We start from the raw sequence: 21938 nt of genomic DNA on the forward strand, positions 1-21938 counted from the left end.
TGGTCGTTAAGACTTTAAATAAATAGTTAAATTAAGTATTTCAAATTAGGCTAAGTCTAATAGTAAACCTTTGTAAATTTTTAGTTATCATCGCATATTCTCTCCGCTATTACGTCTATGTGATATAAAAAAACAAATAGCACTCTAATTATGTTTTTGGAATGAGATTCTAATATGTTTAATTTAAAATTTTCAAATATCGAATTATTTTTAAAATTGACCTAATCAAATCGAATACATATACACAATTCAATATTAAGCTCGAGTTTTCTCAAAAATAATTATTTCATTGCCTTTTTTTTTTCTAAATTAAGAATCTCTTTTGAATGTCTATCTATAATGTTTCATCCTCATTATTCTGCACTTCATCGCTTATTCCAGACCGCGCCATTTTCTTCCATCTCCTCCTGCTACATAAACGGCAAGATTTAGTAGGAGCAAACTTCGCCACCACACCTTTATTTAGAGCTTTCCGATATCAACTTTAGAGACTGTTTTCTTAACTGAATGTGAAGACAAAAGAGTTAGGTGATTCATTGATGTCAGCTTTTGGTTGAATTTCTATACATACAGGAAATTCAAGAGTTCTGGGATTTTTGCCATGCTTACATTTGGTTTATGTACCACTGACTTTGTTGACTAAAACAAAAGACAATAACAATACATAGGTAGAAATGAATCTCCCCGTTTAGCACTACATGCCACTTCAACTCTTTCATTCAAGTAATTTTATAGGTAGATTGCGACTTCGATTCCAAATTTTTGTTTCCTACCTACCAAAGAACTTGTGTTCGATGTCCATTCATCGGGCCCGGTTGAAGACCTAAAACGTCATTATGTCATGGGGCACATGATAAAACCACCTTCAAATCCTTTTGATGCTTGATAAAACAGATGAGCTACCTATACAGATGCTTGGCCTTTCACAAACCCTACCAACAGTAGTGTCTAGACCTGCCGAAGTCAAATACCAACTAGAATGAAAAGAGAAATAAAAGATTACAGAAAGAGAAACTTAAAGAAACTAAAACAAAAAAGAAAAGAAAATTCGACTGCACAACAAGAACACTATGATACTCAATGGATTAATAACAAAAACCGATCTACTAATAACGAGATAAATACAATTTTCAGCATGTGAAAGCAGGAAGATTACAGAAAATGTAATATCTGATACTTAAATAACTCAGATAGCATTCTTCCTTCTGTTTAACATAACCACAATCTACTAAACAACACACTAAAAAAAATTTCCTAATATCAAGACACCCCCAAAACATAAGCTTTCAAGCCCTAAAAACAAAAAAAAAAAAAATAGAATTAATAATATGAAAATGAAAGGGGAAAAACCTTCAACTATACACCAAGTTAAAAGGAAAGAAACACCAATTCGTATCTTCAACTAACACAGCCACAATCACTGTCACCTTGTCCACAACCCTACCACCTCCACCTCCACCATATTCAAATACTAACAGTGAAGAAAAGAAAAAAAAATCTTTCTCAAATACGATTTTCAGATAATTTTACAGTGCAGATATTGCTAAACTGGTATAACATCACTCTTTGATGTGTCTTCGCATCTCAGAACAATGCCCTCAAGGCTAGCTGGAAAGATGCATTTCGCCCATTGGCATCCTGTTGTAATTGGGTCTGGTGGAGGAACAATCATAAGCACATTATCATTCCTTTGAACGACTCCCATCACACTAACTGTGCTTCCTTCTTTGATGTACCTGCAGTCAAAATAATGGCTTCAGAAGATTCCAGATGGACATTCCAATGACAAAACATTTGTTGCCTACTTCTCTGGTCATGCATACGGCACAGAAGGGCAACCACTACTCTTCATCTTTTTCTCTTCCAATAATAGGTCAAATAATTTTTTTCAACTTAAACTTTATTTCAAAAAAAAAAAAATCAACTTAAACTAGTGCCTTTAGATAGTCTTCCATTGATACCTTTCTTGACCTTTTGGCTAGGATCCAGTGCAAGATAGTCTTCAACTAATTCTCTGTACTCTAACATAGTAAGTTCCTACCAAGACATTTTACTTCCATCATTTATCGAAGTGCCAACTCAATTCAATTATTAATCAGATAGTTTGGCTGCAAAATATTGTTGAACGAAAAAAGCTAAGATGTTTTTCTCCCAACATCCAACTGAATCAAACTCACCCTATCACTGCTGCCTGCTCCTCACAACTGCAAAACTATAAACAGAAAACTCTATCTAAGAAATTAAAAAAACAACCTTAAAAGTGGTTCTGCATGAATTCTTTTATGTTCGTATACCAAACTATATAATAGTATCTATTCTTAGAACAGACAAACAATTAAGGCAATACCAGTTTTATCGATTAAATTGAGCTCTTACCCTTCTTTCATTCGCATTACACGGTCATCACTTGAAAGATTCCTTTCTCCCAGCCACCTAATGAACTCTGGAGATAACTCTTCATTTGCAGGGTTGACATCTATAACAAAAGAGTCATCAACATAAGGAGTCACCCTCGCTCCACATCCAGTTTTTACCAAAGCTCTCAATCCCGACTGGAAATCAGAGATGTAGAAGTCAACTGCACGTCTCTGTTAAAATGCAAATACAATTAATAGATCAGTCAACAATGTGAATTCTCATGTCTCAAGTTTGGCATCAAGGGGCACAGAATCCACTTCATAATGCACATTGATGTTAAACATTTTCAAAAAGGGGGTCAAATCCCACATTGAAAAGGAAAGAGAACCAAGTAGCCTATTATGTTATAAGAGAGATTAATGGGTGAGCTAACAATGGCCTCTTGTCCGGACATGCATTGCTACCAATAGACACACTCGATTGATAAAGGATTGGATGAACATGGGATGCTTAGTGCATGCATAAGCTATAGGCACATCTGAGCAATTTTACAGATGCAGTTAACGTCTGGCTCATGTCAAATAGCTTTAAGAATTCCTAACAACTTCAAATAATGTCTTTTATTGTCAATAATAGAGATCACTGGGGCCAACTCAGCTTCTGTTATAAGGAGAAGGATACCAAGAAGATTAAATTAATTTTTTTTTTTAAAATAAAGAAGATTAAAGTAATGAAACTTGAAAAGTAGAAAAGAAAAGAAAAGAATAGGCAACATCAACTAAACTGCCCAAAGACAGTTTAAATTTAACAAATCTTCCAGTTACATCAAAGTTGAGGTGGCATTAAATAAGCCGACCTTAAGTTCTCTCTCTTCTTTTTTTAATTTGAGAAGTTAAATTCCTTGATAGTAAAATGAGAAATAGCCTCTTTGTATATTACACAACAAAAACAACCTAAAAAGTAGAGCAGAAAGTTATCAAAAAACAAAAAAAAAAAAAAAAAGACAAGTGATGAGGAAGAAATTCTATTGTTACTATCAATCAAAACCAAAAATTCTCTATTTTAATTACTCACTTCCAACAGTCTGAGTCCCCAAGTAAATCGTCGATGTGTAGGATTGGCAGCTTTTGAATCCCATCCTCGATATTCATATAAACTTGTAGATGTGTACACGCATCTTGGAATTTTTTGGAATGATGACTCGAGGGGAACATTACCACAGGTGACGACCTTCAAGAATCACAACCAAACATCTGAGATATATGGCAATTAAACATGAATAAGCGAGAAAATAGAAACTAAGACCAAAAGCATAAGCAGTGAGGCCATTAAGCAACATGAAAGGAAATATGTAAATTGCAATTAACACATCCCTGCTAACTAAATGCCCTGGTTTACAGTTACATGTGCTTACACACTGATTTATTTTCACTATCTTCCTTTCATTCTTCAAGAGTCTTGCTTATATTCTTGCTTCTAACTGCCTTTGTCCTCTCCTATTCAACACTTCTTTACACATGATAAAAAAAAAGCAATTTGGAAAAGTTGAAGTATTTGGCATTCCAATTCATTTACTTTTGTCTATGAAAAAATCATAGACGAGGTCAATAGACAATGATACTTGCTATTTGGAAAATTCTACTACCCCGGCACAAAGAATTAGGGAGACAATAGATTATAAGTAGATTAGCAGAACGCCAGGATATTTAGAACCAAAAGTCATTAGATTTTGTAGGTAATAAGTAGATTAGCAGAAGACCATGATATTTAGAACCAAAAAATCATTTGATCTTGTTGTTAAAAGATGTACTTGCATTAGCAAATGTAAAATGAGTATACTCTATCATGGGATGAACCTAAAATACGTACCCCGGAGATTTTCACGAATTGCCCATTCTTTGCATTTCTAAGCTCAGCATCTGGATAACGAGCAATGAACCCTATAATAGCCTTTCTTCCCCAGCAGGAATTCCAAACAAACAATGCAGCTACAGCACCGAAAAGAACCACAACAACAATGAGAAGAATGGCATTGTGAACTGCTCCAAGAATAAAACCACCAGCAATGAATCCCATCACAAAAAGTAGAACCAGCGACCACAGTATTGTCCTCGGAAAGTTTCTATTGAATGAAAATTCATCATCTTGACTAAGAACGGTCACAGCTTGATTCTGAGTAACAGCAGAACCTTGTAGTTTCATTGATCCCATGGAGTCTAAAGGACCAGACACCTTCCTAGGGGCTCCAGATGAATTCAATGGGCCTGACGAGATGGGACCAGATGTGATGAGGCCAGTTGCAGGGAGAACAGGAGGAAGGGGCCCAGAATTTTGTCGGCCACTGGGTGTTACTCCACCAGATTGAGGACCAGATACTTTCTTTAAAGGTTCTCCATGTCTATTCAGGGGTCCAGAATTTGACTTTTTTAAGGAACCAGACATGCCTCCAGAGGTTACAGGGCCAGATGTTGTATAGCCAGCCCGAACTGCTGCATTGGCCATGATCGGCCCAGAATGTGAAGCAGCTCCCCCAAAAGACCCAGTTCTTGAAGGTGCATTGTTTATCGGTCCAGATTTCCTAGACTTGGAGCCATCCACAGGGACGTCAAACATTTTTCCCAATTCTCCTGACTTCTTAATATCACCACCTGTATATGGCATAGCAACTGAACTCATTGTCGGAGTCCTTTCCTTGGGCTGCTCTGGACGACCTGATACATAGAGGCCGTTGCTGAGCTGATGAGATGGGAATCTGGAACCCATCCCGCTTTGTTAAGAGATTTCACGAGTTATTGCACCTAAAAACTGCTAGCTGTCCAGTGAAAAGATGTTCAAAGCTCCCCTGAGAGCAACCAAAAGAATTATACATCACAAATATGTTGAAGAGTAGTTCAATAAAGAACCAAATATAAGCTGGTAAAAGATAAACTGACAGAAGGATCTTGGATATATGACATAAAAGAGGAAAGAAATATGACTACATCATCTAGAAAACAAGGATATACAAGTTGATATGTTTTCAAGGAAATCCCTTAGAAAAGGGTGGTCATGAACCACCTGTTCTCCAATCACTGCCAAGGGTAATTTCCAGGTGAGACCATTCTGATGGGAAATCATTACCGCAAGGAATAGAGGTAGAGGTCATGGTCATAAGCGTTTACAGTGAGTCTGGTCTTTTTATTAAAAGAGGCCAAATGAATGATAACACATACCAAAACCTACTCAAGAACACTTTTTGTCCGGGTTAAGTTGCTGGACAATTCAAGGAAAAGACTGGAAATCAAGAAAGGCCTAAAATTTCTGCTGTTATAGACCTCAAAAAGTTGTGAGACACAAAAAGAAAATCTGGCATCATGATGAATGCACATAATTTAGTGGAGAATAATATTTTTCTATCTACCAAGTCGGTGTATCAAGATATCTTTTTCATATTTAAGAAGGCAAATGTACTACAACAGAATTTCACGAATGAGCGGAGATACCAAAAAGCGTCATACAAGAATCTATCAGGGGCAAATTGAACATAACATCAAGCAAGGACACTTCATACCAGGCTCACACAGCTTCTAACTAAAGCTGTGATATATTGACTCCTCAAACTGTCACTCACAATAAAACAGCCACAATCTACTACCAAAATTTTGGAGTTTGTTCCCATTCCTATAATTTTTCACTGGTAAATCAAAGAGAATCAGTTAGAATTGAAAATCTGATTACCCAAATCTTAAAATAAGACAAAAGAACTTCCAATATTAAGAAAAAATGGTTACAATTTTTTTGCATCTTAACCATGCCCTAAAGCCCAAAATGAAATCACACCACCCGGAGAAGGAAAAGGAGAATGTCATTACTTGAGTGAAAGATAAGAAAAAATGAAGATCTGAAGTTTAAGATAGACAGTAAGAAGAGAGTCAGTTTGAGAATCTCGAGAAGGGAAGGTTAGTGGATTTTTCACATTGAAAAATATGCCAGTGAAAATTATATCTTCTGCTGCAACACACCAGTCAATGGTTAACTGGATGCGATCTATAATTACCAGTCTCTCTAAGAATATCGTCATCTCCCGCCTCGAGAAAAGGTCAAACCACACCGTTTGCAAACAGTCTACCACTCTTAGAACAAGAATTTATCGCCTAAGATAAACACAGAAGCATACCCAGATCACTGTTTCAAACAGAATGAGAAAAAAAGAAAGATCTGAGATCACTAAAGCCATTTTCTTTTTACTGCGGTTTCCCGTGAACCACGCAAACACAAAGAAAGGAAACTCTTAACGCTGCACCAAGAAAATATGAAATGAAACATCATTTAATTTAAGAAAAACATGACACAAAGGCAGCATTTGCAGACACCTAGCATCCAAAGAAACAAAACTCATAGTCGAAATTAGTAAACCAAAAGGACAGGCTATACCCACATCAGCATTTTGACTAAAACCACATTAACGAGAGGAGATCTATGCAGACAAGTAGACATTTGAAGCTTAAAAGACAGGAGAACTCCAATTTTATGGAGCATTACAATTTGGGGAATTTCTTTTGGCGATATTTTTTCAGTAAGCAAATAAAGAAAAAAGGAAAGAGGAAAACAGGCAGTACAACCAAAGCTAAGCTAAATCAAGTAGGGCAATCTACCATTTGAAGAAGAATTAGCCAAAATAGGCCTTTACCCATGAACAGCAAAGCTCCAACAAGACAAAGACACAGCTCAAATCGAGAGCAAAGAAGACTTATATCAGCCAGCATTTAGCAAGAGAAGGAGAAAGATCTGAGAAGAAAACAAAAAATAAGAGAGAGAGAGAGAGAGATTTCGGTTGAGAACGGACTTAAATTACCTGAAAGCGTAAGAGACTGTAGTGATGTGGAAGAAGAAGAAGAAGAAGAAGAAATTTGGAGATTTGGAGACATTTTACTGACCAAAACCCCACACCTCTTCTTCTTCCCTGAAGATTTATATGTGAGTTAAGCTTAATCTCAAGATTAATAATTAATACTAATTAAATTAATATTAATATCAATTAATAAAGTAATTAATTTTTTTTCTTTTGGTGTCACTTCACAGAGCCGCAATAACTGGTGGAAGTGGTGGGTTGTCGCCTCTCCAAACCAATTTAATTAAGTAAATAATAATAATTTATTACAAGCAATTTTATTTCATTATATTTGTGTTTGATTAAATAAATAAATAATAATTTGAAAAAATTTATTATATTTTTGAAGAAAATAAATATTTTTAAAAAATTAAATTAATTTTATTTTTAATAAAAAATACGAAAAGTAATAAATTGTTAAAATATTTTTGTTTTTAAAATTAATTTTTAAAAAATTATTTAAATAGTCTTATTATGTTGGATTTAAATTTAAATAAACAAAAGCATAATAAATTTATTAAATAATTTTCTAAAAAAACTTTTCATTATATTAAAGTTTGCATTTTAATTTTAGAAATTTTTAAATAATAATAATGAGTTAGGAGGTTATGTAAAATGTCAAAAATGCCCTCAATAACAACTTCCACTTACCTTGCCCGGTTTAATTTTTATTAGTATTTAGAATTGTAATAGATTTAAGAATTGTCTGTTCTTAAAATATGTAAATATAACTAAATAAATATTATAAATATATTTCATAAATATATATATATATTAGTAAATTATTGTATAACCCTAAAGCTCTTTCTTAGAAAATTTGTGAAAACATATTTCATCCACCTACAACATTACCAAAATTCTCATAAAATGAACAATAAAGAAAATAACTCGTAAGTAGATTTTTTTTTTAAAAAAAATGGTTATCTTTAATATAATTTAAAAATATGTAATTTATACATATTTATATGAATAAACATTTACATGTGAAAACACACAAGAATTTAAAAAATAAAAATTATAAAATATTTCTATATAATATAATCTCGTAAGAATATGTTTTGCTTGAAATACCAACAAACTTCTAAACTAATTTTGGATGGTTTCAAGTAATTTTTGACAACCACAACCATGACCCAAGTGGACCATGCGAAGATGAAGAAATGCTTCATGTGAACCACTACTACTCGTCTTCTCCAAACCTTGCAAGAGAAGAACCAAAATGTTAAAGAACATGTAGATCTAGAAATCAACTTCCATGCAAACACATGGAAGACAAAATTAATGTTTGAAATGGCTACCCTTAATGAGAATATGAACCTCCACACACTTTCACCTATAGTCAATGATGAATAGGGTGAGAAATATAATGATCTCTTCCCTACATAGTTATCTATAGAGAAAAAAATCAGCATATAAAAATCACGAAGAATGGGGTTATTAAGTTACTTGGAAAAATAATCAATTTTTAATAACTTGAACAATGCCTAAAGCAGTTTTGATCATATTTGGAGGGTTACAAATTATCGATACAGGTAATGATTTCTTCCTAATAAAAGGAGACTAAGTTTAAATACACTCTTACAAGAGATCCTTGGATCATATATGGTCGTTACCCATTTGTGAGGCCATGAAGCCTCGACTTCATCACGGAAGAGCAACAATTGACAAAGTAGCAACAAGGAACCTGTCTTTAAGATTGTGTATTGAGTATTTTGATATCGACTTTCTTGACTGTAAGCTTGGAGTTCATTTTTTATGAATATTACATGCCGATGCAAAAACATCTCTGATCACTTGAGGCAGATTTGCATGCATTTACATAAAACTTGATTCAATAAAATCGTTCTTATTAAAGTTTTGACTCTACGAAAAAAAAAAATTGTATTGAATATAAAGGGCTTCATCTTTCCTGCTTTAATTGTGGTATGTATGGTCATAGTAATTGCGGCATAAAATATCGAACATTTAAAACAATTAGAAATTTAGATAATTTTTATTACAATAATTATTCAATGTAAAATATAAATAATTCATATGTAAAATATTTAAACTATTTATTAATTTTATTCATTTCAATTGTTGAACTAAACTAAATCATATAAAAAATAATAGATAAAAATATATCAAAAAGCGGAGCATGTATGTTATTTGATTTATATCAATCCCATAATTTTGTTAGTGGATAACTCTGCTTGTACCAATATATAGCAATAAAAGAAAAGGAGGCATGAAGAAAATTTCACCTCGAGCAAAAATCTTAGTCTAATAATTCCTCAAATTAATAAAAAAAAAATTTAAATAATAAAAGTAAATAAAAATATATTAAACTTTTTAAAGTAATCAAAACCTCACCTCTCACTTTTAATTAGTGTTTTCAAGCTTTTACTCTAATCAAAATCTCAAATACATCCTCTAAAGAAAAGCAAATGCCTTATGAGTTTTTGTTTTTTACTACATCAATATTCATGATTCCTACAAAATCATTTGTCTCCCATAATCACTTCTACTAAATTGAGAATTACATTAACTTCCATATTTCTTTTCTTTTTTTTTTTTTTTTTTTAAAAGTTTTCACGTTCAAATATATAAAAAAAATATTTTATTTAATCTAAAAAAATATGATGGTTTTCTTTAAAAATAAATAATGATCACAAAAATTCTATTTGATTATTAAATAATATAAAATAATAAATTAATGGATATATGAATTTATTTAAAAATAATAAAAAAATTTTAAACAAATTTTGCATTCGAGTAAAACAATACAAGTACTTATTTTGTTTCATTTATTTTTTTAAAAAATACTTTAAATACAAAATAAATTATAAAAACATGATTTGCACATTGAAGTTATATAAACATATTTTAACTTTTAAAAAATAAAAAATAAAAATTTCCCTTAAGCACCAAAAAGATATTATTTTAAGGAATTCAAATGTTTTGTACAACATCTTCAATAATATATCTTATATAAAAAATAATAATAATAATTTATAAAGCACTATAATTACACAAGAAACTTTAATTACAATAACTTTTTTGAAAAGAAACATGTTTATGCTTGCTTATAATTCATAACAAATCACTGTATATTAGATATGTAAGTGTCAATCAATTTCAAGAATAAATTTTTTTTTTTTTTTTTCAATTATTTATGTGCTTTGACAAGTTAGAAAACAAGAAATCCAAAATCACAATCATACCCAATTAAAATAAAATATCACATTCTTTACCACTTAATTATTAATCATTACATGTTTTCCCAAAAGGGCAGTCACTGAATTTTTACACTGATTTGATTTCTTAGTTATCTCCATACAAATATTTATATATTATGCTAATTATTTTATACTATACACTAATAACATCGCAATCTTTTAACGAGAACACACGCAACATAATTTTTTTTTAACGAGACCAACTATACACATGTAAATCTTTCAATTATGTATATGTTACTAACAAGTATTTGTGGGTCATCAATTAAAAGTATAAATAATTTTCAAAAGATACTAAAAATCACTATTTGATCTTTTTCAGAGCTCATTTATATTTTGAGTATATCTCATCAATCTTGGCTTCATTGTTACTCTACAAACACATTCCTCCATCCATCTTTTCATAAATAAATATAAATAATTTTATGGCCATGTTTGGAAGCAATGTTAATTCATTTGAAATTTCACAGTTATTTCAATTTGGGATAATGAAAATCATCTATTCTAAAAATGGAATTAAACAATATATTCTATCAAATTCAAATGTATTATTTAATTCTATTTAAAATTTTCTAAGATGTTAGTTTTCATCGTGTAACAATCCACAAGACACAGAAGAGCAACCATATTACAACCTTAATATAGTAATGGGCTACAGATCCTTCATATCATAAATATGCCCTCATAATATCTTTTCCCTTAATCATTTTTAGAACAATAGAACTGCAATACTGTAAAAGAACAACCCGTATATAAAGAATGCAAAAGAACAAGCTGATTCTTGTGAAATCCATATCAAGTCATGTAAGATACAATTCCAAGAACTTGAAACGAGAGATTCAACAATTTGAGGTTCGCAAGAAAAACAAAACCCTATCCAACAACTCAGACCATCTTTTCTTCATAGCAGAACCCGCAATTTGCCTTGGACATATATAAAATTCCCACTACATCAAGCAATCCCAATGACTATACCTAAGAAGGGGAAAAAAAAATTTAGAAAGAAATACTTAAAAGCTATACACCAAGGGGAGAAATATCAACTCATCTTAAAACAACAAGCTAATCACCACTTATCACTACAAAAACCATCATCACCATTGATATTATAGAGCACTAAATGGAGAAATTTTTGAGTTCTAAGTTTCTGGTGCAAATGCTACTTACTACACAGGAATGACATCAACATTGGACGTATCTTCACATCTCAATATAATTCCATCAAGGCTAGCTGGGAAGATACATCTGGCCCACTGCCATCCTGTTGCTAATGGCTCAGGAGGCGGGACGATCATAAGCACATTATCATTTCTCTGAACAATGCCCATTACACTAACTGTGCTTCCTTCTTTAATGTACCTACAAAAGCAGCAATTGCAGTTTCAGATTACCAACCACCAAACTATCAAACAGTTAGCAAGTTTTCACATTAAACCTTCGGGCTTGGTTTGTCATTATCAAGATTTGGGTTAAAAGTGTTCTCTGTTGGTCGTCTGAATAGGAGGCCAGGATATATATATTATCAACAATGATATCCTTTTGTAACATGCAGTAAATAGGTTCAGGCCTGCGTTCCATTTTAGGGGAAAATAAATCAATGAATGATGTCATCTTTATCATTTAAATGAAAGAGATTTTACCCTTCTCTTAATTGCATTACTCGATCATCACTTGAAAGATTCTTCTGCGTTAACCACCTCATAAACTCAGGAGATAGATTTTTGTTTTCAGGCTTAATATCAACAAAGACTGAATCGGCAACAAATGGAGTCACCTTTGCACCACTCCCAGTCTTAACCAATGCTCTCAACCCAGATTGGAAGTCAGAGATGTAGAAGTCCACCACATGCCTCTGCCAAAAAACACTAGTAAATTGGATTTGAAAATCTTAAGTATCAAATTGCTAGTAGATATATTGCTTCAGCAAAAGCTAGCATCAATGTATCATTTCAGAAATTTGAAATGCACAAGGATTTTTTTTTTCTTTTTTAAATAGAAGAAGAGGTGAATCAAATGTATAGGGATACTCAAAGTCCAATAACCAAGAATCGCCTGAAACCCCAAAAAATCAAAACCTAAAAGAGTGGGAAAGACACTTCCCTGATAACTAAAAGAAAGGTACCAAAATAGGAACAGAAAGGATTCAAAGACCATGCACAAAAGAAACCAGAATTTGAGATACTCACCTCTGATGATCTGAGTCCCCATGTAAAACGACGATGGGAAGGATTGGCTTGTTTTGAAGCCCATCCTCGGTACTCATACAAACTGGTAGATGTATAAACACATCTTGGAACCTTTTGGAAGGATGACTCAAGGGGTACATTACCACAAGTAACCACCTTCAACCATTACAACAAAATGTGAGCATAAGAAACATCATCTGATAAACTTCCACATGAAAAAGCCAGTAACACTTTCTAAGCACAGTTTTTGGGAAAAGTAAATGCATTTACGAGTAGCATACATGCACACAACACATATGCATATATATATATATATTTGAGAAAAAACAAGAGCACCGGATTTACATGGCACCAGGGGTATGCCCCCGATGTACAAAAACCATTTACATAAAATCATGTATTGTTGATGTCTTCAAGATCTTTTCTATCAATGAGAGGATGACCCTTAAAAAATGAAAGCTTTAAAACCAAAGATCTTCACATCAACCAAAAGGAGAGCAAGATATATTTCGAATGAACATATAGAGATGGAGGAGGTGGAGGAGAAGGTGCATTCATTTCTTTTGGCCACTTTTACACTCTGATACTACAAGCCAAATGGGGAGTCTCTCCTCAGCTTTAGATGTCTCCTTTCATTCAAGGCAGTGTTAGGTTTAGAGATCACTTTCAGCAAAGTCAAAATTGGCCCTTGTTGGGGAGAGTTTGATATGAAGATCGTGGCTAAAATTATAGGGTGTAAGGAGCCCTCTTGGCTGATGAGATATCTTCAGCTTCCTTTGAGGGCAAAGTTTAATGATTAGTTTATATGGGAGGGCATGCTAGCTAGATTTGAGATGAGACTGTTGGAAGAGGAGTTTCTATCTAAAGGGATAGACTTATTATATTTACAATGTCTAATTTCCAATATATTTTTGTAATGGTTTTTATTCCAATTTCAATGGTGAAAAAGCTTGAGGCTCTTTAGTTTTGATTCCTCAGGGGTGATTTGAGGGGAGCAGAAAAGGTTCCATCTCTTATCTCTTGCATTCTTGGAAAGGCAAGATGGAGGTGGGCAATCAGTTGTCAAGAGTGATTTTAGCAAAGTTTGAGCTCAATGATAAAAGGTGGAGAGCTAAGCCTTCTAGGGACCTGCATGGGATGGTTTTAAGGAAGCAATTCTAGATATTTGGAAGAGTTAAGTGACATCTATTTTGTCTCAACAGGTGAATTTAGTTAGAAAACTAAATTATTAGGAGAGGGAAGAACATTTTAGACATCTCTTCACTTTGTCCTATTGCAATACCTCCCACAATGGAATAAAGGTTATTATATGGAAGCTTGAGTCAACAGTTTATATTTGATGTGTAGTCCCTTTACATGAATCTTGCTCGTCCCAAATTGACTCAGACTGCCTTCCCTTGGAATCTGATTTGGAGGTTGAATGAATTCCCTAGAATTATTGTTTTTGCTTGGCAGACACTGAGTGCAAGAATCCTTACCATTGATGATTTGAGGAAGAGAGGAAACATTTAGTTGAATGGTTGCTATCTTTGTAAAAGGGACTACCATCCCTGATCATTATGGTTTCCTTTCTCTTTTCGTTGGTGTACAACACTTCAGTTCCTTGGTCTAAGCTAGGTTAGAGTGGGTTTAGAGGTTTATGAAATTTAAGCATGGCACTGTCGCTGGTGATAAGAAAAGAAAGAAGTTTATCTTTCTTGTCCCCTTGACTACTTTGTGGCTCACCTGGAAATGAAAAGAGAGAAAAAAAAAAGCTTTTTAGGATGCTGTTTCTCCTTTTGATAGACTTAGCGATATTCAGTTTTATATTCTTTGTTTTTTTTAAGGGCATCCTATGTTTTAGTTATTAGGAGGGTGATCTTGTTGATACTTTTGCAAGGCTGTAAAAATTCTTATTTTGTCCATGACGAGAACCTCCTTGGTGCCTATTTATAGTGTTTTTTCTCTCTAAGGAAAAGATGTCACTAATTAACCCCAGCTTCTAAATGGTGATGATGGAGTAGAATATCACGTAAAACATTTAGTTGACCAATCTAAATGTTGGCTCTCCTGGCAAGTTAGAGGGGATATCTTTGTTGAAGGGCAGTTCACCTTGTTGGCCTTCTTGGCCAGTTGTAAGGTGAATATTTCTAAGAATGATGTCCTTAAATGATGAAAAGCTCTCAGTGTGTTTCAATAGTATCAATTTCAAAGCAAGGTCGCCTTCAAAATACCTTGGAAGCAGATCTGGAAGAGCAAAACATCCCCTTCAGACAACTTTCTTTGCCTGGGAACTGCTTGAGGAAGAATCCTATGTGGATAACTTAAGAGAAAGAGGGATTGATACCTCCTCACGTCACTCAGAGGTTGAGGTCCAAGTGTTGCCATGGGCAGCTTTCATATAGCAAAAAAAAAAAAAGAAAAGAAAAAAGATCACAAGAGAAAGAAGGAAAGAATTTTTGTTAATGGCTGATCCATGTGCCTTTCGGAAACTGGATCTCCATCTCCCTTAGTGCATCATAGCATGGAGGCCTTAAGGTTGTGGAATTTTGCTCTTAGTCTCCTCAACTTGGCCTCAGCAATTTCGAGCAAAATGGCAGCAAGGAAAAACTGCTAAATCTTATCCTGTTTGCTATTTTCTGAGCCATGTAGAAAGAGATATAAAACTTTTTTCCTTTGGCATTTCCTCTCCTTTGGCAAATTAAAGATTACTGGTTCTAAAGCTTGGTACTTTGTTGAAGAGCTGATCTCTCCTTAATGGAGAGGATCTAGGAATCTCAGACATTTTGTACAAGTGTGCAACCCCTTGATATCTTGTAAATGACAGATTATGCTTTTTTCTTTTTTCAATAAAAAAGCATATTATGCATGATATATGCTGCCAATTTCACATCCATAAAATAGCACCATCAAAATAAACATGGGTGATGCCCAAACACAAATGCTCTTTACATGACATGCTTATAAATACGCTGCTTATTGACCCTGCTCCACCTGTTCAATATTTCAAAATATATCTTTATAACTCCAAAGTTATACAGACTTTTCCAAACATTTATTAAAAAAATTGATGATCAATTTCAACTACTGGAAAAGAGTTATGAATATCTACATTTCTGTATTGAAGATTGCTTGTGATTATGATTTACCACCACCCAAGTCCTCCTTAAAACCCCCCAACCCCCACCTCCCCCAACCCCAGGATTATTATTTAGTTTCATAACCACTTCCATCTTCTTTTAATATGGTGGCAATGAAATGTAGCAGATAAATATGACAATACTGTAAGCATGACCAAAATACATACCCCAGAGACCTTCACGTATTGCCCATTTTTTGCAGTTCGAAGATCAGCATTTGTATAACGAGCAATGAAATCTATGATACCTCTTTTCCCCCAACATGTATTCCAAATAAATAATGCAGCAACTGCGGCGAATAGAACCACAATAACAATGAGGAGAATTGCATTGTGCACTGCTCCAAGAATAAAACCACCAGCAAGGAACCCCATCACAAATATTAGAATCACCAACCATAACACCAGTTTGGGGAAGCTCCTCATGAAGGAATACTCATCATCTTGAGTAATTACTGTAACTGCCTGTTTGTGAGCAACAGAAGATACATGTGATGGAAGTGATCCTGTAGATTCTAGAGGGCCAGATACCTTCCTGGGTGCACCAGATGCGTTTAGGGGACCCGAAGAAATAGGCCCAGATGTAATGAGACCTGTTGCTGGGAGTACTGGCGGAATAGGACCAGAATTCTGTCGTGTCACCCCACCAGACTGAGGACCAGATGACTTCTTTACAGGCTCCCCATGTTTAGTCAGTGGTCCAGAATTTGTCTTCTTGAGTGAAGCTGAACCAGTTCCAGAAGATAAAGGCCCTGACATGTTATAGGCAGACCGAGAAGAAGCATTAGGCATTCCAGAACCAGACTGTGCAGACACTCCAAACGATCCAGTTCTTGATGGGGCACCAGTGATGGGCCCAGATTTCCTGGACTTAGATCCATCTGTTGGGATATCAAACATTTTCCCCAGTTCTCCAGACTTCTTGATATCTCCACCAGTATAAGGCATGGCTGTAGATGTCATTGTTGGAGTCCTTTCTTTTGGCTGCTCAGGACGGCCAGATACATATAGGCCATTGCTGAGCTTATGAGATGGGTATCTGGAACCCATGTGGCTTCCCTTAAGAAAACGGATTGGATAAACACCACAAGCAGTATGCAAAAGTAATATTCAGGTCCTATTAAGGGTACAATATAGGAAAAAGAAAAAAAAAGTGATTAAATTTTTTTGAAGTCTAGTTTGGAATAATGAAATTTCTGACAATAACTGTAACATATCAATAATGAAATTTCTGACAATAACTGTAACATATCGAGATATAAAGGATGAATAGTTGAGCCTATGGCTGGCATTAAAAAATGAAAAAGAAACAACTAAAATAATCAGAGTGAAGGGAATCAGAATCTGATCAGAGGAAGTAGTAAAGAAACAACAAATGTACCGGAAACAAGGAATCTGATTTCTGAAATCATCTTTCATTTCCAGCAAACAACAAAAGCACTATAGCGAAAATAACAGTAAAGAAGTACTTGAAGACATAGACTAATATTTTAAAAAAATAAAAAGACATAGACCAATATTCAAATGACATGAACATAGATCAGTCGAGATTCTATACAAATCACAACTTAATAAGTTAAAAGGAAAGAAAACTCAAGACCACTTCAAGCCAAGATTGCAACCTGATACAATCATCACCATATGATAAAAATTAAACAAGACTAATGCATCCTTCAATTGTACGGGAGTTAAAATGTGATGTAACATAGAATAGTAACACCAAAATCAAAATTTGTTAGTTAAATGTCAAGGGTAACTAGGGAAAAGAACTGTATGCTTTATGAATTTGCTTTCAAAAGAAGAAATTTTAATAATGAGAGAGAGCTGTTACAAAAGAGATAAAGAGGATAAGATATCCTCCAACAAAATGGAAAGGAACAAAAATATAGATAAGCAAATACATTAAGACAAAATAGGATTTCAATCTCTTCCCAAAGTAGATAATGGCATCCCCCACCACCCCAAAAAAAAAACATCCATGCCTTTGCCCAAAGAGAGGCAAAGAAGATCATCCTAGCCCAAGTCATATTAGGTAATTGAAATCGTCGCTTAAAAGTTCTAAAGCATTCCCTTCCAACCAAACCACAACCCACCCACCCCCGTGCAATATGTTATGCTCCTAGGTGCTCCTAATGCAAAAAAGCTATTGGACATAAAAATACCCAGGTTAAGGGGACATAACCATGCCACAAGAAAATGGAGAAACAAGTCCTATCATACTTGGAACTTTGATAACACGCCAAACATATGTTAGGCGAATGTTATTGGTGTTAATCCTGTTCAAAACAAAAGTCCATAACAGAACTCTAACCTACAAGGAAACTAATTTCCTTAGAAAAGGTAGGGACAGTGAATTTGATATGGATATTAGTGTGTTGGATGGGATAAAAAAAACAAGTGGAAGCACTAGAGGAGTTTAGGACTCCAAATTTTTGTAATCACTTCTAGTGGTTGGATAGAAGCCACCAAGAAAGGTTAATAAAGGACATCAAATCTAATCATTCCCAATCATTCGTGTTCCAGGAAAAAAGAAAGAAGTTCAAGGGCACTTGGCCATCTAGGCAACTTATAAAAAAAGAAATAGGGGCAAAATATCGAAAAGAACAACAGCAAGGGCGAGAGAAATGAGTAGCAAGCTGACTCCACTTCACCAATTTATCCTTCTACAGAAGAATCAGGAACCATCACCTACCTAAAACATAATGGAGTCAAAAGAAGCAGAAACCTAAAAAATGATTACCAACGAATTTTGTGAGAGATATTAAACTTAATCTTTAGACTGAGTTTCATAATCTATTTCCAAAAGATTCGCACACGTGTCACACAAATAACTTATCTTCCTTTCAACCAAGTTAAACCACTCTAGGTCTATGCAGCTTTTGTCAAGGCTCCGCATTACCTCAAAAAAAAAAAAAAAAAAGAAGAGAGCACCTACTTCTAGAACTTATCTTTATCTACCTATTTGCAATGTGAAAAATATAAAACTTCAGTGGCTGGATATCAAATGCTCACTACTGTGAGCTCCCAAGATGGGGGGAGAAGAAACCAAACAAACAAACAAAAGCGAAAGAGAATGGCATAATATTAAAATCAAAGTCCAATTTATGAGGAAAATAATTTGCTTTACAGTGTTATTAGCTTGGAGTAAAAGTCCTTTATCTAGAATTTCAGTAACCAAATTGAAGGGGCAAAAGATTGAAGAAGGATATGTATGTTCTTTGTGTGTGTTTAAGATACGGGAAAGAATGATAATTAATTAACATGACTCCTGAAGAAGCCCAAAAATCAATTTCACTTACAAAAGAAAAAGGAAATAGCAGACTCTCTTGTTATTTAATTACTGCTTAGGGGGCCATGGAGGAAGGAGGGGCATTCTAGTCCTCTCTCCAACAGAAAATCCCTGGCAAAGACAAGATTTTACCCTGGGTCACCAGTTAACGTGCAAAGAGAACAAGAGCAATAGCAGTAATCGGAGATTTTACAATTTCAAGTTCCAGTTAGGTACAAGTTGCTGTTACACAGTGCCATTAGTAAAGTAAAATTCAGGATTGCTTATGACAATCTGATCCCACATCTGCTTGCAAGTGGAGAAGAAGATGAGGTATACCACGTGAAACTAAGATATCATTCAATCATAAGCATCTACATTTAGAAAAACTCCCAAATTTCCTCTAAGTGTACTTAATAATTTAGATTACCCCAAATCAGAAACAAACACCTTGCTAACTGTTTTAGCAAAAAGCCAGATTATGAAATCGAATACAAATGCCTAAAATTTACTCTACGGTTACCTTAGGTCTTGCAATGATGACTGAAATAAATTAAAGCACTACCCGCGAACGACTTACTCCAAATAAAAATTCTCTCGCTAGATTGGAAGCTATAGGAACTCTAAGATCACGATACAAACATTCCTATTTCCTTGCATTTGCTCCTCAAACAAAGAGCGAAAAGAAAAGATTCACATATTCCTACAATCAGAAAGTTTGAACAGAAACCAAACACAAAACGAGCTTCCAAGCTGAATTATATAAAGACAACAAATAACTTCAAAACCCACAAGCCAAAGATATGAAGAATACCCACATCAAAATTCCAGAAAACTAAGACGATAAAATTAAAATATCAAAATCTGTTTTCCACCTGCATCCAAACAGATTGTTAAAAGACAATTACAATGTCAAGACAAATCACCCCGATATCCAGTTCTTTGAAATAATTAATAGTGTACACAAATATGATAAAGGCGCAAGTGCAGAAAAATCTAAAATATATATATATATATATGCACACAAGCAATCCAAACAGAAATCGAAGATCTAAACGAGAAAACAATGATCTCGCAGTGAAAGCAAAAACTTAAGAAAGAGATAAAGTAGAAAAGACAATTAGAGTGAATTTACAGAGTGGTACCAGTACAAAACATACCCTGATACAAGAGAGAAAGAAAGGTGGAGAGGAATTGGGGCGAATATTGAAATCGAAGAAATCAGGTTGAGTGACAGTAGGAAAAGTGAAGGAAAACAGTCATGAGAGTGAGATCTCATCTCCATAGCAGCAGTTTTTCCATCCCTCTACAAAATCTCTCTCTTCAAACAGCCGCAACAACTGGTGGGTTGTCTCTACCTGTAAAAAGGAAAAGAAAAAAAAAAATTGCCCACCAAACTGGAGATGGAAAATATATATATAAATGGAAGAAATACATTTTTAATAAAAAGAAAACTAAAAAAGGAAAAACAGTATATGTATATATATATAATGGGTATCACTGAAAACACACCGTTCACCTTCTTCTTCTTCTTCTTCTTCCTTCTTCTTCTCTCTCACTCTCTCTCCTATCAAGTGGAAGATTTGAGCGTACTGTGAAATTTAACAATGTCAGGACTGCCCTTGTTTTCTTTCCAAGTGGATTTTATTCGTTAGAAATTCGCACACAGAAAACTTTTTCTCTTATTTTTAAGATAACCAATGAGATAATTTTCTTTAATTGTTGGTATTTTGATGATTATAGGATTGAAAAGTTTTATGTTTGGTAAAATATTAATTTATTTTGTATATATTTTTTAGAGAATGTTTAATTAAGATTATTATATTTTTTTATTAAATATTTTTTTGTTATAATTTAATTTATAAAATTTTAATTTTATTCTAAAATAATAATATCGTTTTTAGATCATTTTTATGTGAAAAATATTAAATTTAATATATTTTTTTATAAAAAATATGTATTATTCAATACTCGAACATGCACACGTAGAATTATTAACATTTAATTTTTATAATTGAAAAAGAGACTTAATGCATGATACACCATTGTTCTACTTCTTTTCAAATTTAAAATATTTGTATATTATCACATTCATTTACATTATATTTCATAATAAATAAATATATGTACTATCATTATGCAAATATGTTGGCCCCAAAATTTGTTTATTTCTGAATACACTTAACATTTCTTAATATCTGTTTAGTGCGAGTAGAATCTCAGTTATGAGTTTTAAAAATATAATTAAAATAATTTTTCGATAAATATATCTTTAGTAAAAAATTATTACGTGTTTGATAAAAATAGATGTATTTACACTAAGTTTCACAATTCTAAGATTAAAAAAAATCTAACATCTTAGGCAAGACTCATCCATATGAAAACTTTCAATGCGAAATAATTTAAAGAACGCATTTATAAGATAAACTAATAAACAATGATTAAAAAAAATAAAACAAAAAGAAAGGTGTTAGTTAAGAAACTAAGATATTAACAAAAGTTAAAAACAAATAAAAAGGTGTTAGCCAAGTAAAAGCCTACACCAATAAATTTTAAGTCATCCATGGAGTTGTCAAAGTATCACAACGTGACTCAAGAGTAAAACTTTGTGAAAATAAAAATTTGTGGCAAATGCAAAATGGAGTCGCCATTTAAAGTGAGATTAGACATCTAAACATCGGTCTAATGAAAAAAAAAACTAAGTTTGAAAAAATAAAACTAAATGCGGAGTGGTAAGACACATATTTACCGATATATTATGTAGAAGATGACTAAGTATGCATGATATAAATTAAGAAACTAAAATCAAACTTGTAAATATAAAATAAAAGCTAAACCTAAAATAAAATTAGCTCAAAAAAGAGATTGAAATAACAAAGAAAAAAAAAATCATTTATTAAAATAACATGGTGAATATGCT

General features: G+C 33.4%; 2 protein-coding genes across 10 annotated transcripts; both read right to left on the minus strand.

Annotated features, from left to right (window-relative positions):
* Positions 1–1085: 1085 nt before the first annotated feature.
* On the minus strand, positions 1086–7348 carry LOC110818333 (protein SHOU4-like). 5 transcript variants are annotated; one of them, XR_015819424.1, is made up of 7 exons: positions 7193–7348; positions 4228–5200; positions 3433–3588; positions 2377–2588; positions 2178–2212; positions 1962–2037; positions 1514–1736 (listed from the first exon to the last, which is right to left on the minus strand). XR_015819424.1 is itself a non-coding variant. In XM_088220738.1 (5 exons), exons 2-5 carry the CDS (start codon positions 5119–5121, stop codon positions 1544–1546), a joined length of 1455 nt encoding a protein of 484 aa, XP_088076864.1. In that variant the 5' UTR covers positions 5122–5200; positions 7193–7348; the 3' UTR covers positions 1086–1543. The 5 variants fall into 5 exon arrangements, 3 of the variants coding, with proteins under 3 accessions (XP_088076864.1, XP_088076866.1, XP_088076865.1); XR_015819423.1 differs by having other exon boundaries at positions 1962–2212; XM_088220738.1 differs by lacking the exons at positions 1962–2037; positions 2178–2212 and having other exon boundaries at positions 1086–1736.
* A 3851-nt stretch (positions 7349–11199) lies between these two features.
* Positions 11200–20683, minus strand: LOC110807977 (protein SHOU4-like). Of its 5 annotated transcripts, XM_088220744.1 has the most exons (7): positions 20531–20683; positions 20179–20376; positions 15919–16867; positions 12633–12788; positions 12087–12298; positions 11614–11805; positions 11200–11421 (listed from the first exon to the last, which is right to left on the minus strand). In XM_088220744.1, coding segments are annotated over exons 3-7 (1443 nt in total). In that variant the 5' UTR covers positions 16801–16867; positions 20179–20376; positions 20531–20683; the 3' UTR covers positions 11200–11420. The 5 variants fall into 5 exon arrangements, with proteins under 5 accessions (XP_088076870.1, XP_088076871.1, XP_088076867.1 ...); XM_088220745.1 differs by having other exon boundaries at positions 11200–11805; positions 15919–16809; XM_088220741.1 differs by having other exon boundaries at positions 11200–11805.
* Between the last annotated feature and the right edge of the window lie 1255 nt (positions 20684–21938).

Source organism: Carica papaya, chromosome 5 (assembly GCF_054855325.1).
Source record: "Carica papaya isolate Zhongbai chromosome 5, ASM5485532v1, whole genome shotgun sequence".
NCBI lineage: Eukaryota > Viridiplantae > Streptophyta > Magnoliopsida > Brassicales > Caricaceae > Carica > Carica papaya.